Source organism: Curcuma longa, chromosome 4 (genome assembly GCF_044706935.1).
Source record: "Curcuma longa cultivar G26 ecotype Majalengka, Jawa Barat chromosome 4, ITB_CL_G26_1.1, whole genome shotgun sequence".
Taxonomy (NCBI): Eukaryota; Viridiplantae; Streptophyta; class Magnoliopsida; order Zingiberales; family Zingiberaceae; genus Curcuma; species Curcuma longa.
In genome coordinates, this window is record NC_133864.1 from 5,911,647 (window position 1) to 5,932,647 (window position 21,001).

The following is a 21,001-nucleotide window of genomic DNA, read 5'->3' on the forward strand; positions in this document are numbered from 1 at the left end:
TTAAAGGATCTTATGCTATGACTTCAGGTGATCCTACTTTAGATCGGCATGGCACACAGATAAGAATGTCATTTCATCCTTGTTCAACCAAAACATGTAATGTAATGCAATGCACAGATCACATAATATGTAATATGCTACAATATCTTACTCAGTGAATCTTCATTACTAACAAATATTATCGTTAGTTAATTGGTGACTTCATGATCAGAAACCAACCATGCATGTTTCAGAAACAAACAAGTTTATTCTAGATCAAACCTTTACCTGGATCAATATTTTCCTCCTTTTTTTTCTTTTCCTTTTACTTTATATTGTTAGACAGAGAAGACAGGAAACTCTTTCTTTGTTCTGTTTGCTTGATTCAGTGTACAAACTGACAACTATCGTTTTCCGCCTAATTAAGGATCATCATCATCATCTGCCATCCAAATCTAAACACAAACCGTTCGTCACATCTTCCTCAATCATTTGTCACACACACCAACCCACCACCATCTCCAATTATACCCATGTTTTCCTTTTTTTCTAGGGGAAAAAAAAACTCACTACAGATATCAATCTGCCACAGTTACAAAAGCATAGCAACAGTAAAGGAATAAAAATATAAATGTAAGGACAAGAATAATAATAGAAATAAAAGTATAACAACAGTACCGACAATAAAAACAAAGCATTATAAAGAGTATTTCAAAATGCTCATCGACGTGGCAAACACATGCCATTGTTATATTAGAGTTGAAATCGATCGTTCCATTAGGTTAAATAAAGATATGAGTGACTAAAGCAAATTGAATAAAAAGAACTTGAAAATTAAGTGCATGATCTTTTTGAAAATCTCAGCGATATTACAGAGGATTCAGGCTAAATAATATGACTATACTGAGAAGGAAGCACAATCATTACCATGCATAGTGTACAACAAAGTACAAACTACATAATATGACTATACTGTGAACAAAATGTGATTAGAGTATCATTTGAAAAGATGTGTGAAGCGATCAACTGAAAAATAGGAGAGGCCATCGAATTTATCTTTCAGAAAATCCTAATCTAAATAGATAGCTCTGATATTATATACATATAAAATATTATATTGCAATTGTATTTTTTTTAAATAACCATTATATGTATCTGCTATACTCAAACATAAATACTTATTCTATAGTTTTAATAAATAATTTTATTAAAACACTAGATATATTCTAGACTAACTTATATCTTATTGACCTATTTGAACTTATATAATGGAGGTATATGTTTAAAACTTAGAAAAAAAAACATTTAGAATATGTATAGGTATCTAAAAATATAACACAAAATAGAATATGTATATAGAATCGTATAGAAGGATGGAAGCTGAAGGTGCTTTAATTTGCATCCGTGCACTCGTGCATGAAGTCTGGAAGCTCTGCAACAATTATTATTATTATCATTAATTTTTTAAAAAAATTAGAATTAATAATTGTTTGGCTAGTAAATTAAAGTGTGTGGGTGGGTGGAAACAGCAAGAAAAAGTGTGGTTGATGAGAGAGCTGCCTGATGCGAATTAATGTGTGCATCAGAACTTGTGACAAAACATCATTCTTTTTCAGCAACTTGCAATGCAAATCTCTCTGTTGTTTGATATTCTCCCATCATTATTTTTGGTTGGATATTTTATTGGAAGCACACATATTCAATTTGATCTTGATCAAATCATATTTCAATATTGGCTTTTCTAAAGTCAAATCATGCTTGTCTTCAATCTTTTTTTTAGATTATCTTTGATTTAGATGTTCTTCCAGAGGCTTATATCTGTCTTCTCAAACAATTGCAGTGTATTATTATTATATCTGCCACCACAAAAATATTATGGCATCACCTTTGTTTTTGTTTTGTATCTTTGTTACAAACTAGCATTATCTTTGTTTAATGCATTTCAGGATGGTCTACAAGATGAGAAGGAATGAATACCTGGATGCTGTTAACACAGCGATATCTCTAATGGTCTTCCAACTCCATTCTTCTTTTCCAGGTCGACTGGACCAGGACTGTTTTTCATCACCGCTAACCTGTAAGCAAAGAGTGTGTTCGGAGAGGATGCTTCGGTGAACATAAGTGCACTGATGGAAAATTGAAAGGATACATCAGGATAAGGAGCAAAACACAAAGAATTGCCCTCAGTATAGGCAACATGATCACTCTCAAACAACAGAAACTTGCAAATTAGTAAGCCAAACTCATCCAATTCACTTTGTTTTTTCTCAAGCAGGTTTTTGTTGAATTGATTCACTTCAATTGTTTCTTTCACTTGGGCTCACAATTCTCCTGAAGCATTTGTTTTGCATATAGCGCTACATCATATGCTTTTATGGGAGAGCTCCCAATTTTTTCCCTTCTCATTCATAGTTTTGCATGAGTAATTTTATGTTTTCTGCAGTCTCATTGTAAGCTCGAGGACTCTGACTGGATAGATACTTGTAAGTTTTTTTTTCATATGGGAAGAAATTGAACCAATTGATTCACCTTGTGTTTGAGATACACCTAGCTGGCTGATCCAACCTAATGAGTTTAGTTCAATTGGTCTGCTCGACATGTTTAACTCATCAGTTCACTATTTGACTAGTACGACCTGCCCAATTAGTCAGCTAAACATGACTAGTTCACCCATCAAATCCTATTAGTTCAAGGAGCCAGATTTGCTGGACAACTTAGGCCATATGAGTCCAGCTGAACAAGCCAAGCAAGTGATCCAAACAGGCAAGTTACACGATCCAATTAAGACAGATGCTACAAAATTTTGACAAAATCAAAACTGGAATCCATCGTTTCATTCGTGGATGTATTACATTAGCACAACTAAATATATAAACAATGAAACAGGACATTTAAATTATGGTTGCATTGCATTCCATGCTTGCTACATGAATCATCTTGCGGGACGCCAAGTGATTGCACACAAAGCAAATCCCTTGAGACCTGTTAGACAAATTTCTTTAATTCTGATTGATGCTTCACAAGGTGGTCAATGAACAATTTGAGCATTAAAAAAGATCTGGTGATTATTTTCTCACTGATAATCTCAACTTAAATGGTGTTTTCCAAACTTGTTAGAATACAATTTTTCATAGAGTTGATCAAACTGTGTGGGTAGGTAGAGTTGGCCACAGGGTGAACCAGTTGAGTAGATTGGCTCTGAATGAGCAGGGGTGAGTCAGATGGGCAAGATGGACCTGTTGGATTGTGCTAGTAGATCAAGTCAGATGAGCCAAATGAGTCAATCATGTTAACTGAGTTGAGCGGTCCATCGTCAAGTAAATTGAGCCATCAAGTTCTATGCTTAATAGAGTGATAAGTAAGGCAAATTAAACAAATTGAAAAATTAGCTAATTGGAATGGTCAAATTAAATGAGCTAAGCAAACATGAGAGGTTGAATAGGCAAGTCAATGGGTCAGGTGTAACTTAACTGGTCGAGCTAAATGTGCTAATTAATCAAGTGAGTGAAACTCGAGATTCTTTCAGTAATAAGGGCTCGATTTGAATATTTGCCCATTTGGCTCTATCCACGATGTATTAATCAACTTGGTTACCTTCTTGGCCATCAAAATAAATAAGGCCGACCACTCAAAAGCAAATAAAGTGGGAGTTTCCTTTTTCCTCACAAGCATCATCCAATACCAACCTCCACCCACTAGATGTATTGTAGTAGTTTCAAGACAGAGGTTGACAATTGAGGCATTTAATTTAATAAATAAAGACCAACTTAGTGTCCTCGACAATCATCAACTTGGAGAAACTTGGCTTATATGCACAAGTCAAAATACTAGTGGTGTCATAGCTGAATCTAGTGGAAAAATAAACTTCAAGATTCTTCCACTAGCTTTGTTTATTGAATAGAAGTGTTGCAAGTAGTGTTTTTCACAAAGGAACAGCAGATGAACGGGTGGTGAGTTGAGACTAACTTGCCTTCTGATTTGGTTGGTCTGGTTCAACAAAATGGATTCAAAAATTTATCAAATATTAATAAATTTATCATAAATAAACCAAATGGATTAATGCAATTGTATTTCTAAACCATTTATTCAAAGCAATCAATTGATAAAAGAAGTCGAGCATCAGGAAACCACTCCATCTGTGAAAGTTAGAAGGCCACGTCGTCATCCATTATCTACATTATCCCAACTAATGCAAGCTTCCTTCTTCTATCTATATAAGATATTTGACCTAACTGCATGCACCATTAATTCCCCCATTAAATCAACTCCTAGTGACTAAACCCACCCACTTCACCAAACATTAAACCACAATTAATCACACCCACGTGTTGCTTTGTCGTCTAACACCAGTCATCGGATACAGCGGGGCCTTCTCTAAATGTTTTTTTTTTAGAATATTTTACGCTCACAGGTTTTTGTTATCTTTCAAAGGCAACGCTCATAGCTTGAAAAATATTGAAGTACCTTTTTTAATTTTTATTATTTCATTCTCTAATTACTAAGATTGTTGTTACTCTAATTAACTGGAAAAATAGCGTAGCAAATGCATGAAGTTTAGATAGATAATAATGAAAATGGTTAAAAGCAAAATGCTAAGAATTTGAATCTCAAAAGTATTTTGATAATTATTTTCAACGAGGCATTTTGAAAAAATAAAATAAATTTCAGGGCCAAATAAAAAAATTCTCTTTTTCATTTCGGGGAAGGAAAAACAGGCAGATGAAATTAACAGGGGAGATAAAGGGGACGACCTCAGATGATGGAGTCAGTGGCGCCGACCGCTATATGGCGGTGCTCCCCCTCGTACGTCACGATCAGCATCGAAGGGTCTTCGGGTGCCCGCTCCACGTGCTTCCTGGCCGGGCAACCGCGCAGGGTGTTGCACTTGTAGTAGCCCCTGCTAGAGTGGTCAAGGTTAGGTCGATGATCGGAGGCTAGCGGTTCGTTGGAGATCGGGCGGTGGCCGAGAATGAGGAGGCGACAGCGATTACCTGGGGTATGGGGAGCCCTTGATCGGCTTCTGGCCGTACTTGCGCCACGAGTACTGGTCAGCGGGAATGTCAGAAACCTTCGAGCTCACTGCCGGCGCGCGGATCGTCCACTTGACGCGAGATGTACTGCTTACAACGGATTAGGGAAGTATCGCGCGGATTAGGGTATGCGTGTTACATTGCGAGTTTGAAGTTTTTTGGGTAAGTTCCATTTACCTTCTCTTGGAGCAGTGGCATTGCGCGTTGGGGACGGCGTATTTACCGTCGATGTGCTCCGAGTGTGCGTGAGCATGCTCGTGGCACCGTTGATCGAGCGAGGAGAAGGAGATCGGCGGCTTGCCGGCCGAAACGGAAGGGGAGAGGATGAGGGATGTCGCAGCACCGGCCCTGCTGTTCCGCACGCTGCCGTCACCAGTGACGGAAGACACAAACGAAGCGGTCGCGGACGCGATCGGCGTCGAGATGCTGAAACACTCTTTGTTGTACCGGCTCGGCGGCGACGCCTCGCTCGCTGAGACGTGAATCGGCCTGGTGAAGTTGAGGGTCAGGGTCTGGGTAGGCAGCGGTGAAGGCGGCAGGGAATGCCGGGGAGGCTTGATCCGGAGAGGTACGGGGGCGAGGATCAGGGTTGTCGCCATAGCAGTAACCTGCTTCGGCTGTGCCGCCGTCGGGGGTGGCGCAGTAGGGCTACGGCGGAATCGGGCGTGCCCAGTTCGGTTGAGAACGGAGATGAACTTCTTGAAATTGGACACGGTGACGTCGGCGATCTCGCGGCAGTCTAGCTGCTGCTGTGATCGACAGTCGGAGAGGCGGAGGATGAGGTGCTCCATGGAGCGGAGTCCTGCGGCGCCAGCCTCCTGAATGGAGATCTGCTCCTCCACCTTGCCGTAGCTCATCAGATCGACTGCCATCGCCGCAGATCTGAGCCCTAAAAACTAGAAAACAAGCACTCGGGTGAAGAAACGGCGGAGAAGGGAGCAGAATACGAGGATACTCTCTAAAGGAGGCGGCATTTTATAGGCAGAGGAAAGACCCTTCATGGTTCGTGTTAAAGCCCGTTTGTTTAAATCAAACGGCTGAGATCGCCCAATCACTTCGTGATGCGGGTACAAATAATTAATTAATCTATTCACAGTACGACGTTACTCAAGTTTCAACCTTCGTTATGATTGAAGGGAACGCAAAGTCCTACTCGCGACTCGCACCTTATTCGTGGAAGGTAAAAGATGGGTATTCTCTGTTGAGTAATAAAAGTTGTTGCAAAAAAACGTTTTATTCTATTAGCACGTGCCAGTCGCCTGCTCTGGGTCAACTATCGTTGTGTACGGAAAATGGCAACCCAAATATTCGTCCGGTATATGGAAAATAAACTAATAAAAGAAAATTTTAAGCCGCGCCCAAGGACTTCGATGGGCCTCGCGATTTCGTCGGTTTGATTGCGATTGCGAAGCTTGATAAAGAAAAAAAAAATGGCGATTAGTTTCGTTGAGCGAGTCTCCGCCTTGCTGCTGCTCCGTGTCATGCCGTCTCGCTTCCCTATTTCCTATTGCCGGCCAAGCAGGATTTGGTGCTAGGGTTTCCTCGCTTCCCCGACGAGATTGCTCCGCTTCTCTACTTTCCCCGATCTGTGAGCAAGTTAGTATTTTCTCTTGTTTTTTGGGTCAATTTTTCCCCCTTTTTCGTTGCGATTGGCGAATTGGTGGTACGGTTGCTTGAACTGGTACAAGGATTTCATGAATCGGTAAGATTGCGATCTTGAAGTGTTGACCGATTGATGATAATTCGGCTCCTTGTTTTTTTGCATGCTATTCCATACTATTTGCACTTGTAGGTCATCTGGTTTCTTGTTTAGATTGTTTTCGTTCTCTTATACTTTGATTCGAGAGTTCAGAATGATTCTGTTTGGGCGATGAAAGCATCTACTGCAATTTTAATTGAGACTTGCAGAAAAATTGTTTTTTCCTTCATTTTGTAAATATTTCTTCTTGATGATAACTGGATTTCTCTTTTGTTGCTATTAGAAGAGGGGGGAGGGGAGTAAAAGAAAAGAATCGTCTAGTTCTTGCAGATTGTAGACCTGCACCTGTTCCCTTGAGAGTGTGCAAGTCATTTTCTGTCTTATCTCGAGTAAAGGCTTCTGTTGAACAGAATGTCTTTAGAAAGAAGTTTTCTAGTTCATGATGCCTTCAATTGTTGTGATAGACCTTTGAATCTAAGGGGATTAATAGCACAACTGGTGTAGAATGTCAAGGTTGTTAAGATCTAATACTAAATTTGTCAAGTTTTGAATTGTACATAAGTAAGATTATGAAACATTGTAAGATATCGGTAGGAACAATTCAAATCTATTTTGAGTAAAAATTGAGTTGAAAGATTGAACATTGTTTGCATTGCTTGTGGTTAAAGTTTTTGTCAGTCAGCTCTTCTATTATTTCTCTTTAGCACCCTTGAATCTGTCATAATTCCTATGATTCCTATATTTGTGTTTTATTTTCTTTTTGCCTTCTATTATTTCCTTTTATTTTCTCATCCCAAGCATAAATTCTATCTAATTCAGATTCTTGCTTTTTATTTATTTATTTTTTGTTTTATAATCAACAGATCTTCTAAGAGATTCTAGGTGGAAGTTGTATCATTTTAATAAATGGTGATGGTGATGCCTACATTATTTTCCGGCGAAGAAGCTTTCAAGCCGCATCCTTACCCTATGGACTTAGAGAATCTGAAAATGGATTTGGATTGGGATGATGTATCATGTTCTATCTGTTTGAACTTCCCTCACAATGGTGTGCTACTTCATTGCTCCTCGTACGAGAAGGGTTGTCGTCCATTCATTTGTGATACTGATCAAAATCACTCAAACTGTCTTGAACGGTTCAAGAATGCATATAGAATTCCTGCAGCTATAAAAGATACTTCTACAGATGGAGTTACTATTGTCTGCTTTCAAGGTATATCGTCAAGTACCGGCAACCAACCAACCTGCCCACTGTGCAGGGGATCTGTAACTGGGTGGCTCATCATCGATGAGGCCCGCATCTACTTGAACATGAAGGAACGATGTTGTGAAGAGAAACATTGTACATATATGGGCAACTTTTTTGAGCTCCAAAAGCATGCTAAAGTTAGACACCCATATTCATGCCCTTCTAAAATTGATCCTGCACGAAAGTTGGACTGGGAAAATTTTCAGCAGTCGTCAGAGATCATAGATGTCTTGAGCACTATACATGCAGAAGTGCCACGCGCAGTCATATTGGGAGACTATGTCATCGAATATGGGGATTCAGATGCTGGTGATGAGTATATAGGTGTTAGGAGAAACAGAGGCCGCTGGTGGAGCTCTCTCTTATCTTGTAGATTGATTCCAAGATTTAGGTGTTTAAGAATTCGGCGGAGATCCCATGGTGATGATCGGAGCAGACATGGGTCTATCGCTGATGTTTCATACATAGGAGAAGCATTTTCGTCCTTTGACATAAGAGAGTACAGATTTGCTGAAACTGATAATGGACTTGCCCAAACAGGCGTTGGTACTGCCCCGTCTTTGGTGATTCCTGGCCACTACAGGTGGGAGTTTTATTGTCTAATTCATATTTAATTTCGACATCTTTATTGCTGGTAATCTTCTATCCTATAGGATCAGTCAGCTGGAGAATTGATGAGAGGAGACTTAGCATGCAATGACTTAACAAACAACCTCATACTTAAATTTAATAGACTGAGCATCTGGAGAATTGATGAGACTCATGAAACAACTTAATGAACAAATCCATACTTTGAGTGATACAAAGAGTTATCTTTATCGAGTATAATGATGAGTAAAGTGGTAGTTTGACCATTATCTTGAAGAAAGTAATACTTGTTGAACACATTTCTTGCTCCTGTAAATGTCTTGTATGATTCATCTTTCTGATATCTTTTATCTTTTCGAAATGCACAGATACAGGCCACACGAGATACACCAGTTGCAATATGATCGATGACCAGAGGAATGTGCGGAAGCTAGTTGGTACTCTTAGGGTGCACTTTTCGGCGATCAATCAATGTCGATGAAGAATGTGCAGAATGTAGTTTGTCCTCTTTGGTTGCTCTTATTGGCTTGTTAGATTTAGATTCATTCTGGTCGGTATAGATTTTGCTTTGTCTACATTTCTTCCTGTACATAATGCCTGTGGCTTAAAACATGTGAAAGTCCTTTAAATAAATGTGAAGGATGAGTCGATTTGACTTCTCTTATTCTTATGCTTCTAAGTGATCTTTGTTATAGTCTAAGCTTGCATAATTGTTGCACAATACTGATAGTAAAATTCCAATCCAGTTTGTCAAAACTGTTTAGCGGAACAATTTAGAACACAATTCAGAAATTTCAAAGCCATGTCGCAAGCAGCTTGGAAAATGCAGATCAAACCTTTGTTTTAAAGAAAAGTATTTCTCATGACATTTCACATCCTCAGAGCTTAGCAAGCACACACTACAGGGAATAATAAAGTCCAAAGGAAGCTATAACACACTAAAGAAAACAATAAATACATTCATAAACAACAACAAAAGAGCAACACCATGACCAACCTCATCCACTCCTCAAATTTGTTCTGCTGCCAAACACAAACACCAACACAACACCATAAGACATCACCTCCTGCCCTGTTGGCTTCCATTCTCCTCCATTTTTATTTTCAGCCTCTGCCTTTCTCTGCAAGCCACATCCATGAGAAGCCCTAGTATATTCTTGCAGGAGAAAGCCAACTTTAATTGCACATTTGTTTGATTGGTTATTCCCTACGTGCTCTTCGCAGAGGTGGATGGCCATGGCCTACTCAATCTCCATCTCATTCTTTGTCTTCTTCTTCCCAGATATTTGAGAATCGAGAGCATTCCGAGCCTTTGCTGAATCATATAAGCCAAGTTCCGATCTTGTTTGTTGAATCAGAGTCGTTTGCTGCGAATTGATTGATAAAGAAGGCAAAGATCGGAGCTTTTTTGTTCCTTGATCGGAAAGGAAGGTTTTTTGAGGGGGGGAATGGAGTTTTGGACCTCGCTGGCGTCGCTCATGGGGGTGTTCGCCTTCTGCCAGAGCATCCTCCACGCGGTGTTGCCGCCGGAGTTGCGGTTCGCGGCGACGACGGTCTTGCAGCGCGTGTTCCTCTGCTTCTCGGCCTACTGCTACTACGACATCACGGAGACGGATGGCATGAGCACCAACGAGCTGTACCACTCGGTGCAGTTGTACCTCAGCCGCTCCGCGTCCATCGCTGCCACGCACCTCAGCCTCTCCCGCGGCCACAACTCCTCCGCCTTCACCTTCGGGCTCAGCAGCCACGACCGGCTGGTGGACACCTTCCGCGGCGCCACCGCCACGTGGGAGCACGTCGTGACGCAGAGGCAGGCGCAGACGTTCTCGTGGCGGCCGCTGCCGGAGGAGAAGCGCAGCTTCACGCTCCGGATCAAGAAGAAGGATAAGCCTCTGCTCGTCCCGGCCTACCTCGACCACATCATGGAAACCGCCACCGAGCTCCGCCGCCGGAGCCAGGACCGCCTCCTCTACACCAACTCCCGCGGCAGCGCCGGGGGCATGGAGTCCCGCAGCTTCCCATGGGAGTCCGTCCCCTTCAAGCACCCTAGCACCTTCGAAACCTTAGCTATGGATCCGGAGCGGAAGCAGCTCATCATGGCTGACCTCAAGGACTTCGGCGAGGGCAAGGCCTTCTACGAGAAGACCGGCCGCGCGTGGAAGCGCGGATACCTGCTCTATGGCCCGCCGGGAACCGGCAAGTCGAGCATGATCGCCGCCATGGCCAATTTCCTCGGGTACGACGTCTACGACCTCGAGCTCACCGAAGTCAGCACCAACTCGGAGCTCCGCAAGCTCCTGATGAAGACCACTTCCAAATCCATCATCGTCATTGAGGACATCGATTGCTCGATAAACCTCACCAATCGAGGCCCCAAAAAGTCGCCGGCCCCGCTGATCGTTCCTCCGTCGCCGGAGGATCCCAATGCCGCCGTCGCGCCTGCTGCCGCACCCAAGACGATAACTTTATCCGGGCTCCTTAATTTCACCGACGGATTGTGGTCGTGCTGCGGCAGCGAGCGGATCTTCGTGTTCACCACCAACCACGTCGAGAAACTCGACTCGGCGCTGCTCCGATCAGGCAGAATGGACATGCACATACTGATGGGTTACTGCTCGTTCCCGGCGCTCAAGATCCTGATGAAGAACTACCTTGGGTTAGAGGACGGCGAACTCGACGAAAAATCCGACCTTTGGGCTGGATTGGCGGCGGCCATCGACGAGGCCGAGATAACTCCGGCGGACGTTAGCGAGATCCTGATAAAGAACCGGCGGCGGGAGAAGCCCGCGGCGGCGGCGGAGCTTCTGGCGGTCCTCAAGGCCCGGGTGGAGAAGAGGAGGAAGGAGGGAGGGAAAATTAGTTCCGGCGAGGGCGTGGAGGTGGAGGAGGAGGAGAAGAGGGCATTGGACAGCCCCAAAGAGAGCGACCAAGACACAGAGAGTGACGGTGGCAAAGCGGCGGTGGCGGCGGCGGCGGCGGCGGCGGCGGCGGCGGCGCGGCGTTATGAGGAGTAACCACTGCCGTCAGCCATGTGTTCACTGAAATACCTCTGCCATTGTGATTGTTGAATAAAGAGTTCGTTGTATAGATTGCCCATTCCATTTTGAGCTCCTTTAACATCATTTGGGTTGTAGATTTCATGATTTGAAGAAGAGAATAAACTTGATATGTATTCATTACTTGCATCCTAAACATTTTCTTAGATTTCTTTGTTAAGGTAAACTCAACTCAATTTTTGTGTTGTATAACTATCACCTAAAATTGATGCCAATTTAAGTAACCAACTAATATGGTTTTAAATGTAACAATCTTCAAAGATCTAGTTATCTCTTCTGTAAAAGTTGGAATCCGACATCTTAGCGGTCACACACGATCGACCCACGACCATTTGTGAGGATGTAAATTGAGAAATTATAGTTGATCACCACGCAGGAGAGACAGTCATCTCAATACACCTAAATATAGAGGTAATTGGAAGAGATTGTGCAATAGCAATATTTACAAACAAGATTAGGGTTTAAGGTTTAGGACTTTTAACTTTGAGAATACGTAGATCTCCTTGTACATTGCACCTAGACGAAGAGATCCTACTCTATAAAACGCTCTTGGTGAAATCAAATTCAGTAGTAAAGGAGAAAGGTTGTTTACCTCTAAGATAGATTAATCGAGCGAGCGAATATTTGACACCTAGATTACCAAAAAAGGCCTAGATCAAATTCAATAGTTATCAAATTTTGATTGCAATTGCATAAAGTACTACTTTTCTATTCTTAACCATTCCACTAGTTTGATGTCCAAATCCATGGCGACTCATAAAGGCATAAACAACCCAATCAAAGAGAGAGCGAAAGAAAAGGTTAAACTAGTTCAAGATCAACAAGTCGTTTTCGCGAATGTAGATTTCAAATGAAAAAGCAATCATCGACCTTTACGGGATAGAAAAATATTTGATAGAGTGTTAAAAGGAAGGTGCCAAGTCACAAAAATTGACAAGATCTCGAAATCTATTGTCATGATTTTGAGTGCGAAACGAAGAACCCCCCTTCCAAATTAGTGTGGTTTCGATGTTGAAAGCATGTCTTTTCTCCCACAATCTCCACTCCATGCTTGGTGGTTTTCTCATTTGGTGACTCATAGCTGATAAGGACTGAGTCACACAACAACAATAAGAAAAGAATCGAATCGAATCAAAGTGATGAATGAATACTTTAAAGAATTTTAAAAAAAATGTGAGAGAGACTAATTTCTGTTTTGGAAAGTGGCTTGGCCTAGTCGACTATTTGTCCATTTGTTCGCGAGGGTTTAGTCGCTTGGAATCTCTTGCTCTCCTTGATGTCAAGCTCTATTTTGTTTTTCATGGCCATTAATTGAATGAATGCATTGGTGTGCGGTGGAGTCGTTCCTAGAGCAACGGTGGTTAAATTAGGCAATAAGAGATTAGGTATGTGAAGCTCGAAATTCAATTGCCATTAATTTATAAAAAGAATTTCTCAAATGGGTAAAGAATTCGAGAACGTTGATTATTAGATTAGGTCGACATTTTCATTTTCAGATTTACTCGGATGATCAATAAATTTTTTTTATAAGATTGGACCGATCTTCTGTAGGATTAGTCTATCAGAAAATTTCTATAGGTTGGATATCAATGCCAACTAAAAAATGAATGATAAATTTTTTTTATTTTTTTAAATGACTTAGACTCAATTAATCCTTACGGGCAACACAAATAAGATAGGAATGGTTAAATTCGTCAACAACAAATTAGATATCTAGAATTTAAAATTTAAATGTGATAAATATATGAAAAATTTTCCTCAAATAAATAACGGATCAGAGAATATTAATTGTTAGATTGGATCATCGTCTTCATTTTTTAATTTATGATCGATCGGAATTTTCATAAAGTTAGATCAGATTCGTCAATCTAATTTTTATAGAATCGAATTAAACCGATAACCTTTGGAATCGATCCGAATGATTGACCGAATGCCAATTTAAAAAATGTGTGACAGAGTCTTTTACTTTTAACTTCATTAATCTCTAAGGTGGATCGCCTCTCTTTGTTAAAAAAAATATTGCTTAGGGATGAATAAAAATTTGATTAAATCAAACAAATCGATCAAATTTTAAAATTAGATCAATTATTTCAGAATTTTATTTTTTTCTAAAAAAATTGATTAATTGAGTTTGATTTCAATTTTAAAATTACTTATTCTATTAAACTGAACTAATTAAAATAAATAAATAAATTCTAATTTATAAATTTTTAATTAATTAATAAATCTTTCATAATATTTCAAATTTTTAATTAATTTAATATTTAATTAAATTAATTTATATTTTATCAATTTATTCAATTTTTGTAAATTTAATCGGTTCAATTAATTTAAAAAAATTTGATTCTATTCAATTCGATTTTGATTAATTTAATTCAATTTTAATTAAATATTTAGTCTTTAGGTAAAAGTTGAATTCTCGTTGTTTACTATATTTATTTTATTTTTTATCATGGCACCGAACCTTATGAGCAAAAAAAAAAGAATATATAAAAAACAAAAAAAAGAAATTTATTGGAGTCAAAAGTATTTAAGAGTATGAGATATCATTTTAATATTTTTCAAAAAAATCAAGGTGTTCTTTTTATGATAATAAAAATAAAAGACGATCGCTTTATTTTTGTTCAAATTTGAATATTTATAAATTATCTTTTGAAAATATAAAACCAACATTTATTTTTTTATATTCATTGTGAATCATTCAACAATTTTTTTATAGAACTGATATAAAAAATGTATAATATGACAATTTAATTTAATATATGTAAGAATTATAATAAAATTTAGTCCATAGACATTTACGTTTCAAGAATTATAATACATGCAAGAAAATACGGTTTCACCAAAATAAATTAATAATTTTAATTTAATTGAAAAAAAAAAAGACAATTTAATTTGGTTGAACTAAAAATTAGAAAAGTTAATTTTGAGGAAAATAAGTTCAATAACGTATAAATTCTTTTTTAGGAAAATAATTTAATAGTTTCTAAGATTATAATAAGTTAATCTACAACTAGAAGGAAATTTAACATAAAATTAAAGAACTCTTCATTAATTGAGTTTCCAAATTTGTATAAAAAAATAATAAATAAATTTAATTATTAAGCACAAAACAAGCCTAAATTTTCGGAAATCACATGAACCATAAACAATCAGACAACTAGAGGAGATCGCGTCCAGGAATACCGCCCCGATGAGAAGCTAATTTGAGTGGGTCCCAAAGGGGAACCAATAGAATGAGAGGAGTCCGTCGACGCGTGTGATGCGTGGCAATGGAATAGGGCCTAGAGTTCACAGCTGGCCTACACGCGTCCGCTGTTTAAAAATTAGTTTTTTTATTTTTTATTTTTTTAAAATTAAATCCGTTACGAAAAAAGCGGAGCCGCGGCCTCACCGTCTGCTATATATATACGCCCGGGTTCTCCTCCTTTAGCCATTGATCCGCCGTTTGCCTAGGGTTTTCTCGATCGCCATTGTTGTTCTTCCCTTGTCCTCTTCTTCGCCATTGTTGTTCTTCCTTTGTCCTATTATTTCAGGAGAGAGTGTTCCCTGTATCTGGGGACAAGAGATCGGGGAGCAGTGCAGATACTTAGCAGATTCTTCAAATTTTTTATAGTACGTTCTCTGATTTGGTTTTTTTTATTTGCCTTATTGTTAAGATTTTTGATAGATCGTTAGGTTTGTTGTTCTCGGGTTAAAATCGAGAGATTTGTAGATTTAGAGAATGATCGCTACGACGGAACGTTTTTTCTTTTGTTTTTTCGTTTTCTTTGTTTGTTAATCTTACCAAATTATTTCCCTTATTGCAATATCCATTTGCTTGTTTCAGAGATATGTTTGATTGATAAACGGCTTACAGAGTTATTTTTCGTACATTAATTTCTCATTTTGATCGATTTAATCTGACAACGCTGATCTTCTTCTTCTTTTGTTTCAGATATCGTGAATGATTTAATGGAATCAAAAGGCGGCAAGAAATCTAGTAGTAGTAGTAGTAGAAATTCATTACAATACGAAGCTCCCCTTGGCTACTGCATTGAAGACGTCCGACCGAACGGAGGAATCAAGAAGTTCCAGTCTGCTGCCTACTCCAACGTAAGATCAATGAAAACCACGAGGAAAAAATGGATTTTTTATATTCTTAAGCTCTTTGAATTGTATTCCATTCGAATGAATTTCTGATTGTTCATCTGATTTTGATTTCTTGCAGTGTGTGAGGAAGCCATCCTGATATTCTTTCGTGTGCTCTCCTGTTCAGTAGAGTAGGATTTCTCCAGTGTTCGACCTTTGTTCTTCCTCTTTTCTTCAACCCTCTGGCTTGCTGTCTTCTAGTAATCAAACCTCTCTCAGTCTCTCCTCCCCGCTTTCTTGTCCGTCGACGACCGCAATGGCATTGACGACGATGACCGGCTCTACAGACCCTGCTCTTGTTTCTGCAATTGGTTTCGAGGGGTTCGAGAAACGCTTGGAGATCACCTTCTCTGAGGCTTCCATCTTTGCTCGCCCTCATGGCCATGGCCTGCGCTCTCTCTCTCGGGCGCAGATCGACTCTGTTCTGGATTTGGCATGCTGCACCATCGTGTCTCAATTGGCTAACAATGACTTCGACTCCTACGTTCTCTCCGAGTCGAGCCTCTTCGTCTACCCTTACAAGATCATCCTCAAGACTTGCGGAACCACAAAGCTCCTCCTTTCCATTCCTAGAATCCTCGAGCTTGCAGCAGAGCTTTCGCTCTCGCTTCAATCCGTCAAGTACTCTCGGGGAACCTTCATCTTCCCGAGTGCGCAACCAGCCCCGTACCACAGCTTCTCTGAAGAAGTTTCTGTCCTCGATGGCTTCTTCGGCGACCTCAAGTCGGGTGGTAATGCTTATGTGATCGCTGATCCCTTAATGCCGAACCGCAAATGGCACATCTACTATGCTACCGAGAAGCCCGAGCTGCCTATGGTCACTCTGGAGATGTGCATGACTGGATTGGACACTGAACGAGCTTCCATCTTCTTCAAGAACAATGTTGCTGCTTCTGCCACTGAGATGACGAAGTCCTCAGGGATCTCCCAAATCATCCCTGAGATGGAAATCTGCGACTTCGACTTCGAGCCATGTGGCTACTCCATGAACGGGATATCTGGGCCAGCACTCTCTACCATCCATGTAACACCAGAGGATGGTTTCAGCTATGCAAGCTACGAGGCGATGGGGTTCCAGCCCGAGTCCTTAACATACAACGACTTGGTCGAAAGGGTCCTCTCCTGCTTCGGCCCCTCTGAATTCTCTGTTGCCGTCACCATCTTTGGAGGACGTGAGCAAGCTGCCTCATGGGGAAAGGAAGTTGACGTATATGGTTACAATTGCGGGGAAATGATAGAGAAGGAGCTGCCTGGCGGAGGATTACTGATCTACCAGAGTTGTTCTGCTTCCCCTGTGACAGCTCCTGTGTCACCGAGGTCCATCTTGCACCACTGGGAAAGAGATCATAACCAGGAGAATACTGCAAAAGATGATGATGATGATGAGCTTCTGATGATGATGGAGAAGGGAAGGAAAGCTGAGATTCAGGAAATTCAAGTCTTTTAGCAGCCAGCCAAACTTTTTTTTTTCCATGTTTTTCTTCTGTTAAGATGATGAATAAATGCTCTAGGTGGTTTGCTATGTCTCCCACAATGAGCAAAAATGCAGAATTTTAAACTTTGTTCTTGCAGTTGGAACAGTTTTGGATGTCTCAATTAAGTTCTTTATATTAAATCTGTGTGATATTTTTTATAATTCAGGTATTTTACTTAGTTTGTGATCTATCTGTTGCCTTGTTCTTCATTTGTTAAACCTTTGTGATCATATGTATATCATATGGTATGTTATTCATATATCAAAAATAATATGATTGATCAACAGTTAGATTAGACGAACAAATAGGTTTAATAAGTTAATTATTCAAGTTTTTGTAATTTTTAAAATTTTAAAAATATTAAATATTAAAAAAAAAGTCCCAACAGCCGGGCTTGGGCCGGAAGGTCGAGTTGGGCCGAATTGGGCCCAGGCCTGTGAATATCTATTTCCCCATCCAATAACCTTCCTTCCCCTAATCCTCTCTCGATCTTTCTTTCGATCTGGCCGCCGCCGCCGGTGGCCGGTTGCTAGTGGCCTCGCACCTCCGATCTCGCAGCGCCGGTGATCCAACCTTCCTACGGAGACCGATCTCTCCCGCAGGTCAGTCACCCCCTCCTCTCGCGACCTCTGATCTCGCAGGCTGATCCTCTGCTTCGATATCGCTCATTATCATTATCTCTGGCTCGCAGGCCGGTCACAGCATCCAGTTTCCCCAGTCCAGCAGCCTTCGAATTTGGACGCCTCCACGACGACGTAGCTCTTGAACACCATAGAAGGATAATTAGGTGATAATTTTTTTTTCTGTTTTGCATTTTATTTCCGTTTTAGGAATGTTTATATTCGTTGTTCATTTTGATCAAACATTTTTTGGTAGAAGAATCCTCTTGATTTAGATTCTTGGAGATCTGGATAAAAAATCCTTACGTTGATTAGGTTTTTAACATGGGAAATGTAATAAAGTAGGCAGAGTGATTATGAGATTTAGTGAACTTTATCCTCTTATACTACCATTTTAGTTGTTTCAAGTATGCACAACTAGCAGGCCCGATGTTTGATCGATTTGGGCATCCAACAAATACTCATTTAAATAAATGGATAGGTTAAGGTGGTCTTTTTCCAAAATTTTCTGGGTGTTTAACCATGTATTGGTTGGGTTCGTGTATTAGTGTATGTCTCAGATACTTGTTCCATTGCATTCCTATGAAAGGCCTCCACCATCTGAAGGCTTCATCTTTTAGGAATGAGGAAAAGCACAAAGATCTCACCTCCAAAGCAAACAATTCCTTGATGGGTTCTCATGTTTGGGTCAATATGCAAATAATAAGTAAACACTATGATACTTTCATCTAAAGTTGAACCCACAGACACCTCGTATTGGACCTCATTTCTTTTTATTGCTTGCTACACTTCTATTTGCTTTAGAAACTAAATTCTATGAAAATGTTTCTTAAAACTCCTTAACTCACTTTATTCTACAATTTAAAGCTGGTGTCTGTTTCATTGTTCTTGTTTCTGCTTAAAGCTCACAACTTTCTGTGATTCTGTTTTAAAACTTTATCTTATTCCTAATTGCGGTCTTCAGGTTTATTAGCTTTGTCCAGGCTCTCTTTCTGAACTCCCAAGTACTCTAATACTGTGCTAATGGCTCATCTTGCCTATGTGCTGGATTTTTTGCCGAAAATTAATAACATGATCTTCAATTATTTGTGCACATTAATGTTTGCCTAAACCTAAGTGATTTAATTTATTTGAATATTACTACTGAAATTAGCTCGCATAGAGCAATAGGTAATAAGTTTTGTGTGGCCAACCCTAAATGATTGTAAAAACACAGTTTGACAATGATAATCTTGATTTTGAAGCTAACTCAATTTTAGGTGCTTGTCTCAACCTAGCATCAATAAATAAATAAATAAATAAATAAATATATATATATATATATATATATATATATATTGAGGGAAAACTCCGAGAGACACGTTTAAGATGGTATGAACATGTGCTTAGATGACCAATAAATGCTCTAGTTCGGCGATGTGAAACTATGTCAAATACACCTATTAAACGAGGAAGAGAAAGACCAAAAAAACTTGGTTAGTAACAATAAAACAAGATCAAATTAATTTAAATATAGATGATGATATAGTAGGGGATAGAGCCCAGTGATGTAAAAGGCTTTGTTGTTGTTGCTGTTGTTATATATATATAGTAATAAATAAAACTCTAAATGCTAACTAAATTTCTTTTTTAGTCGTGCTCATTTCATCCCATCTATTAGCATTGCACTGGCTCTTGTATCAAGTCGAGACATGGATAATAAGGATTTTCCTCCTTAGTGTTGAATCATATGGCATTAAGATTTAATTAGGGTTATTTCATGTTATTTGTATCACAAATCAACCGTGTAACTCTTATGATATATCGATATAAAATAATATAACCATTTTGTATATATTTTCGAACATTGATTTTACATGATGTAAGATTAAGTAAGCCTCTTAAAAAAGTATACAACGTAAAAGATGTTAATGATTAAAATTAATTTAACTTGAAAAAAAAATTGTAAATCTAGGTCACCTATTATGTATTTGGTTGTGTCATTTTCGGATTTTGTCTCTACTAGTCGTGATTTCATTCAGTGTTGTGTCTGCCATTGCCGGAGCTAGGTATAGTATATGGAGTTTCAAATTGTCGGTCTTTATCTAACGATATGAGTGTGCATATTCCCTTATATTTTATGGGGAAGGAATCTTGAATGTGAGTGAAACAGTCAATGTTCTAGATGACAGAAATGTTACTTAATGCAAGGAATTCATTTTCCTTGCTTTAAGTCAATGTTCTGAACGCATTTCTGTTCAGAGAGGTTTGGTATATCATTCCAGCAAAATCAATGAATTCCTATGAAATGAGATTTGATGTATATTGATCAATGGCTATAAGATTTGCTTACTGACACTTATAATTCTGCTCCGTTCTGTGTCCACTTAATTTTGCTGGATCATTGTTTGATTATGTTTTTAGCTTTTTTTTAAACTAATTGAAAAATGCACAGGAAGAGAACCTATTTCTATAATTTTCTCCTGTAAGCTGAGAGAAGAGCCGTCTCAGCAGTTCGAACAATTGTGACTGGAAAAATGGTGGATGTATGGTGGTCGTTGCTAGGGGCTGCGATTCCAGCAGTCATAGCAGGGCAAGTCATCAGAGTAAGAAGGCGACATGCTGATGAACAAAGGCTCAAGAATGCTCGCGGGCGCGAGAACTCTGATGAAATCTTCGTCTGCGAGAGAGTCTGTACTTCGAAGAGAATGCTGAAGAAGGTTGGTGCGTTTTCCAAGGATCCGATCCTCGACACGTGTGTCACCGTCTGTGGTGTCTCGGAACTTGATGCGTGTGCTGATGCCTGCGCCAGGACTGTTTGTGTTAACCAACACCAAGTGCCCAATTGGAACGACATCTGCATGAAGAGGTGCCAAAGCGAATGCCTCAGGCTCTCTGCATCTTAAGACTTGATCGAAAACAAAAGCCGAAGCAGTATTTCAGTTGTACTTGGTGATCGGCAATTGAAGTTTTTAGCAGGTGCTGTTAAGATCATTCGTTTGAAATGTTACCTTCTTGTCAATTTTGATGCCATCTAAAAGGCATAAGATTAGCTCTGATGGAATATCTTCGCTCTCCTCCGGCACAAATGTCACTGTTGTCTCCATCGAGTCCTAAGGCATAGTCGAGTCGATCGCTATGTGGTAGAATTGTTGTAGTAAAAAAGAATTGAATTTTGACAAAGTCGCGTGATCA

General features: G+C 39.6%; 5 protein-coding genes and 1 long non-coding RNA gene across 7 annotated transcripts; 5 read left to right on the forward strand and 1 right to left on the reverse strand.

Annotated features, from left to right (window-relative positions):
• Positions 1-1,368: 1,368 nt before the first annotated feature.
• LOC141827753 (WRKY transcription factor WRKY51-like) lies at positions 1,369-5,881 on the reverse strand. Its single transcript, XM_074715072.1, has 5 exons — positions 5,187-5,881; positions 4,971-5,096; positions 4,731-4,876; positions 1,957-2,054; positions 1,369-1,411 (listed from the first exon to the last, which is right to left on the reverse strand). The coding sequence occupies exons 1-3, from the start codon at positions 5,879-5,881 to the stop codon at positions 4,732-4,734; spliced, it is 966 nt and encodes a 321-aa protein (XP_074571173.1). The 3' UTR covers positions 1,369-1,411; positions 1,957-2,054; position 4,731.
• A 496-nt stretch (positions 5,882-6,377) lies between these two features.
• Positions 6,378-9,215, forward strand: LOC141827554 (uncharacterized). Of its 2 annotated transcripts, none has more exons than XM_074714826.1 (3): positions 6,378-6,711; positions 7,572-8,540; positions 8,914-9,215. In XM_074714826.1, exons 2-3 carry the CDS (start codon positions 7,615-7,617, stop codon positions 8,954-8,956), a joined length of 969 nt encoding a protein of 322 aa, XP_074570927.1. In that variant the 5' UTR covers positions 6,378-6,711; positions 7,572-7,614; the 3' UTR covers positions 8,957-9,215. The 2 variants fall into 2 exon arrangements, with proteins under 2 accessions (XP_074570927.1, XP_074570926.1); XM_074714825.1 differs by having other exon boundaries at positions 6,378-6,605.
• Positions 9,216-9,495: 280 nt separating this feature from the next.
• On the forward strand, positions 9,496-11,730 carry LOC141826641 (AAA-ATPase At4g25835-like). The gene has a single exon (XM_074713907.1). The coding sequence runs from the start codon at positions 9,994-9,996 to the stop codon at positions 11,557-11,559; it is 1,566 nt and encodes a 521-aa protein (XP_074570008.1). The 5' UTR covers positions 9,496-9,993; the 3' UTR covers positions 11,560-11,730.
• A 3,327-nt stretch (positions 11,731-15,057) lies between these two features.
• On the forward strand, positions 15,058-17,368 carry LOC141826642 (S-adenosylmethionine decarboxylase proenzyme-like). The gene is made up of 3 exons (XM_074713908.1): positions 15,058-15,216; positions 15,539-15,696; positions 15,812-17,368. The coding sequence occupies exon 3, from the start codon at positions 15,989-15,991 to the stop codon at positions 17,177-17,179; it is 1,191 nt and encodes a 396-aa protein (XP_074570009.1). The 5' UTR covers positions 15,058-15,216; positions 15,539-15,696; positions 15,812-15,988; the 3' UTR covers positions 17,180-17,368.
• A 335-nt stretch (positions 17,369-17,703) lies between these two features.
• On the forward strand, positions 17,704-20,300 carry LOC141827505 (uncharacterized). The gene is made up of 3 exons (XR_012601688.1): positions 17,704-17,809; positions 17,899-17,994; positions 20,262-20,300. It is a non-coding gene; the product is annotated as an uncharacterized LOC141827505 (long non-coding RNA).
• Positions 20,301-20,343: 43 nt separating this feature from the next.
• Positions 20,344-20,712, forward strand: LOC141826977 (uncharacterized protein At5g64816-like). Its single transcript, XM_074714279.1, has one exon. It carries the CDS (start codon positions 20,344-20,346, stop codon positions 20,710-20,712), a length of 369 nt encoding a protein of 122 aa, XP_074570380.1.
• The last annotated feature ends 289 nt before the right edge of the window (positions 20,713-21,001 follow it).

Excerpts from the sequence above, each read along its gene's own strand:
- LOC141826977 (XM_074714279.1), top strand. The coding sequence starts at position 20,344 with ATGGTGGATGTATGGTGGTCGTTGCTAGGGGCTGCGATTCCAGCAGTC.
- LOC141827753 (XM_074715072.1), bottom strand. The coding sequence starts at position 5,881 with ATGGCAGTCGATCTGATGAGCTACGGCAAGGTGGAGGAGCAGATCTCC. Across the intron at positions 5,097-5,186 it reads TGCCACTGCTCCAAGAGAAG|TACATCTCGCGTCAAGTGGA; the intron begins GTAAATGGAACT and ends CGTTGTAAGCAG. Across the intron at positions 4,877-4,970 it reads AAGGGCTCCCCATACCCCAG|GGGCTACTACAAGTGCAACA; the intron begins GTAATCGCTGTC and ends CCACTCTAGCAG.
- LOC141826641 (XM_074713907.1), top strand. The coding sequence starts at position 9,994 with ATGGAGTTTTGGACCTCGCTGGCGTCGCTCATGGGGGTGTTCGCCTTC.
- LOC141826642 (XM_074713908.1), top strand. The coding sequence starts at position 15,989 with ATGGCATTGACGACGATGACCGGCTCTACAGACCCTGCTCTTGTTTCT.
- LOC141827554 (XM_074714826.1), top strand. The coding sequence starts at position 7,615 with ATGGTGATGGTGATGCCTACATTATTTTCCGGCGAAGAAGCTTTCAAG. Across the intron at positions 8,541-8,913 it reads GTGATTCCTGGCCACTACAG|ATACAGGCCACACGAGATAC; the intron begins GTGGGAGTTTTA and ends CGAAATGCACAG.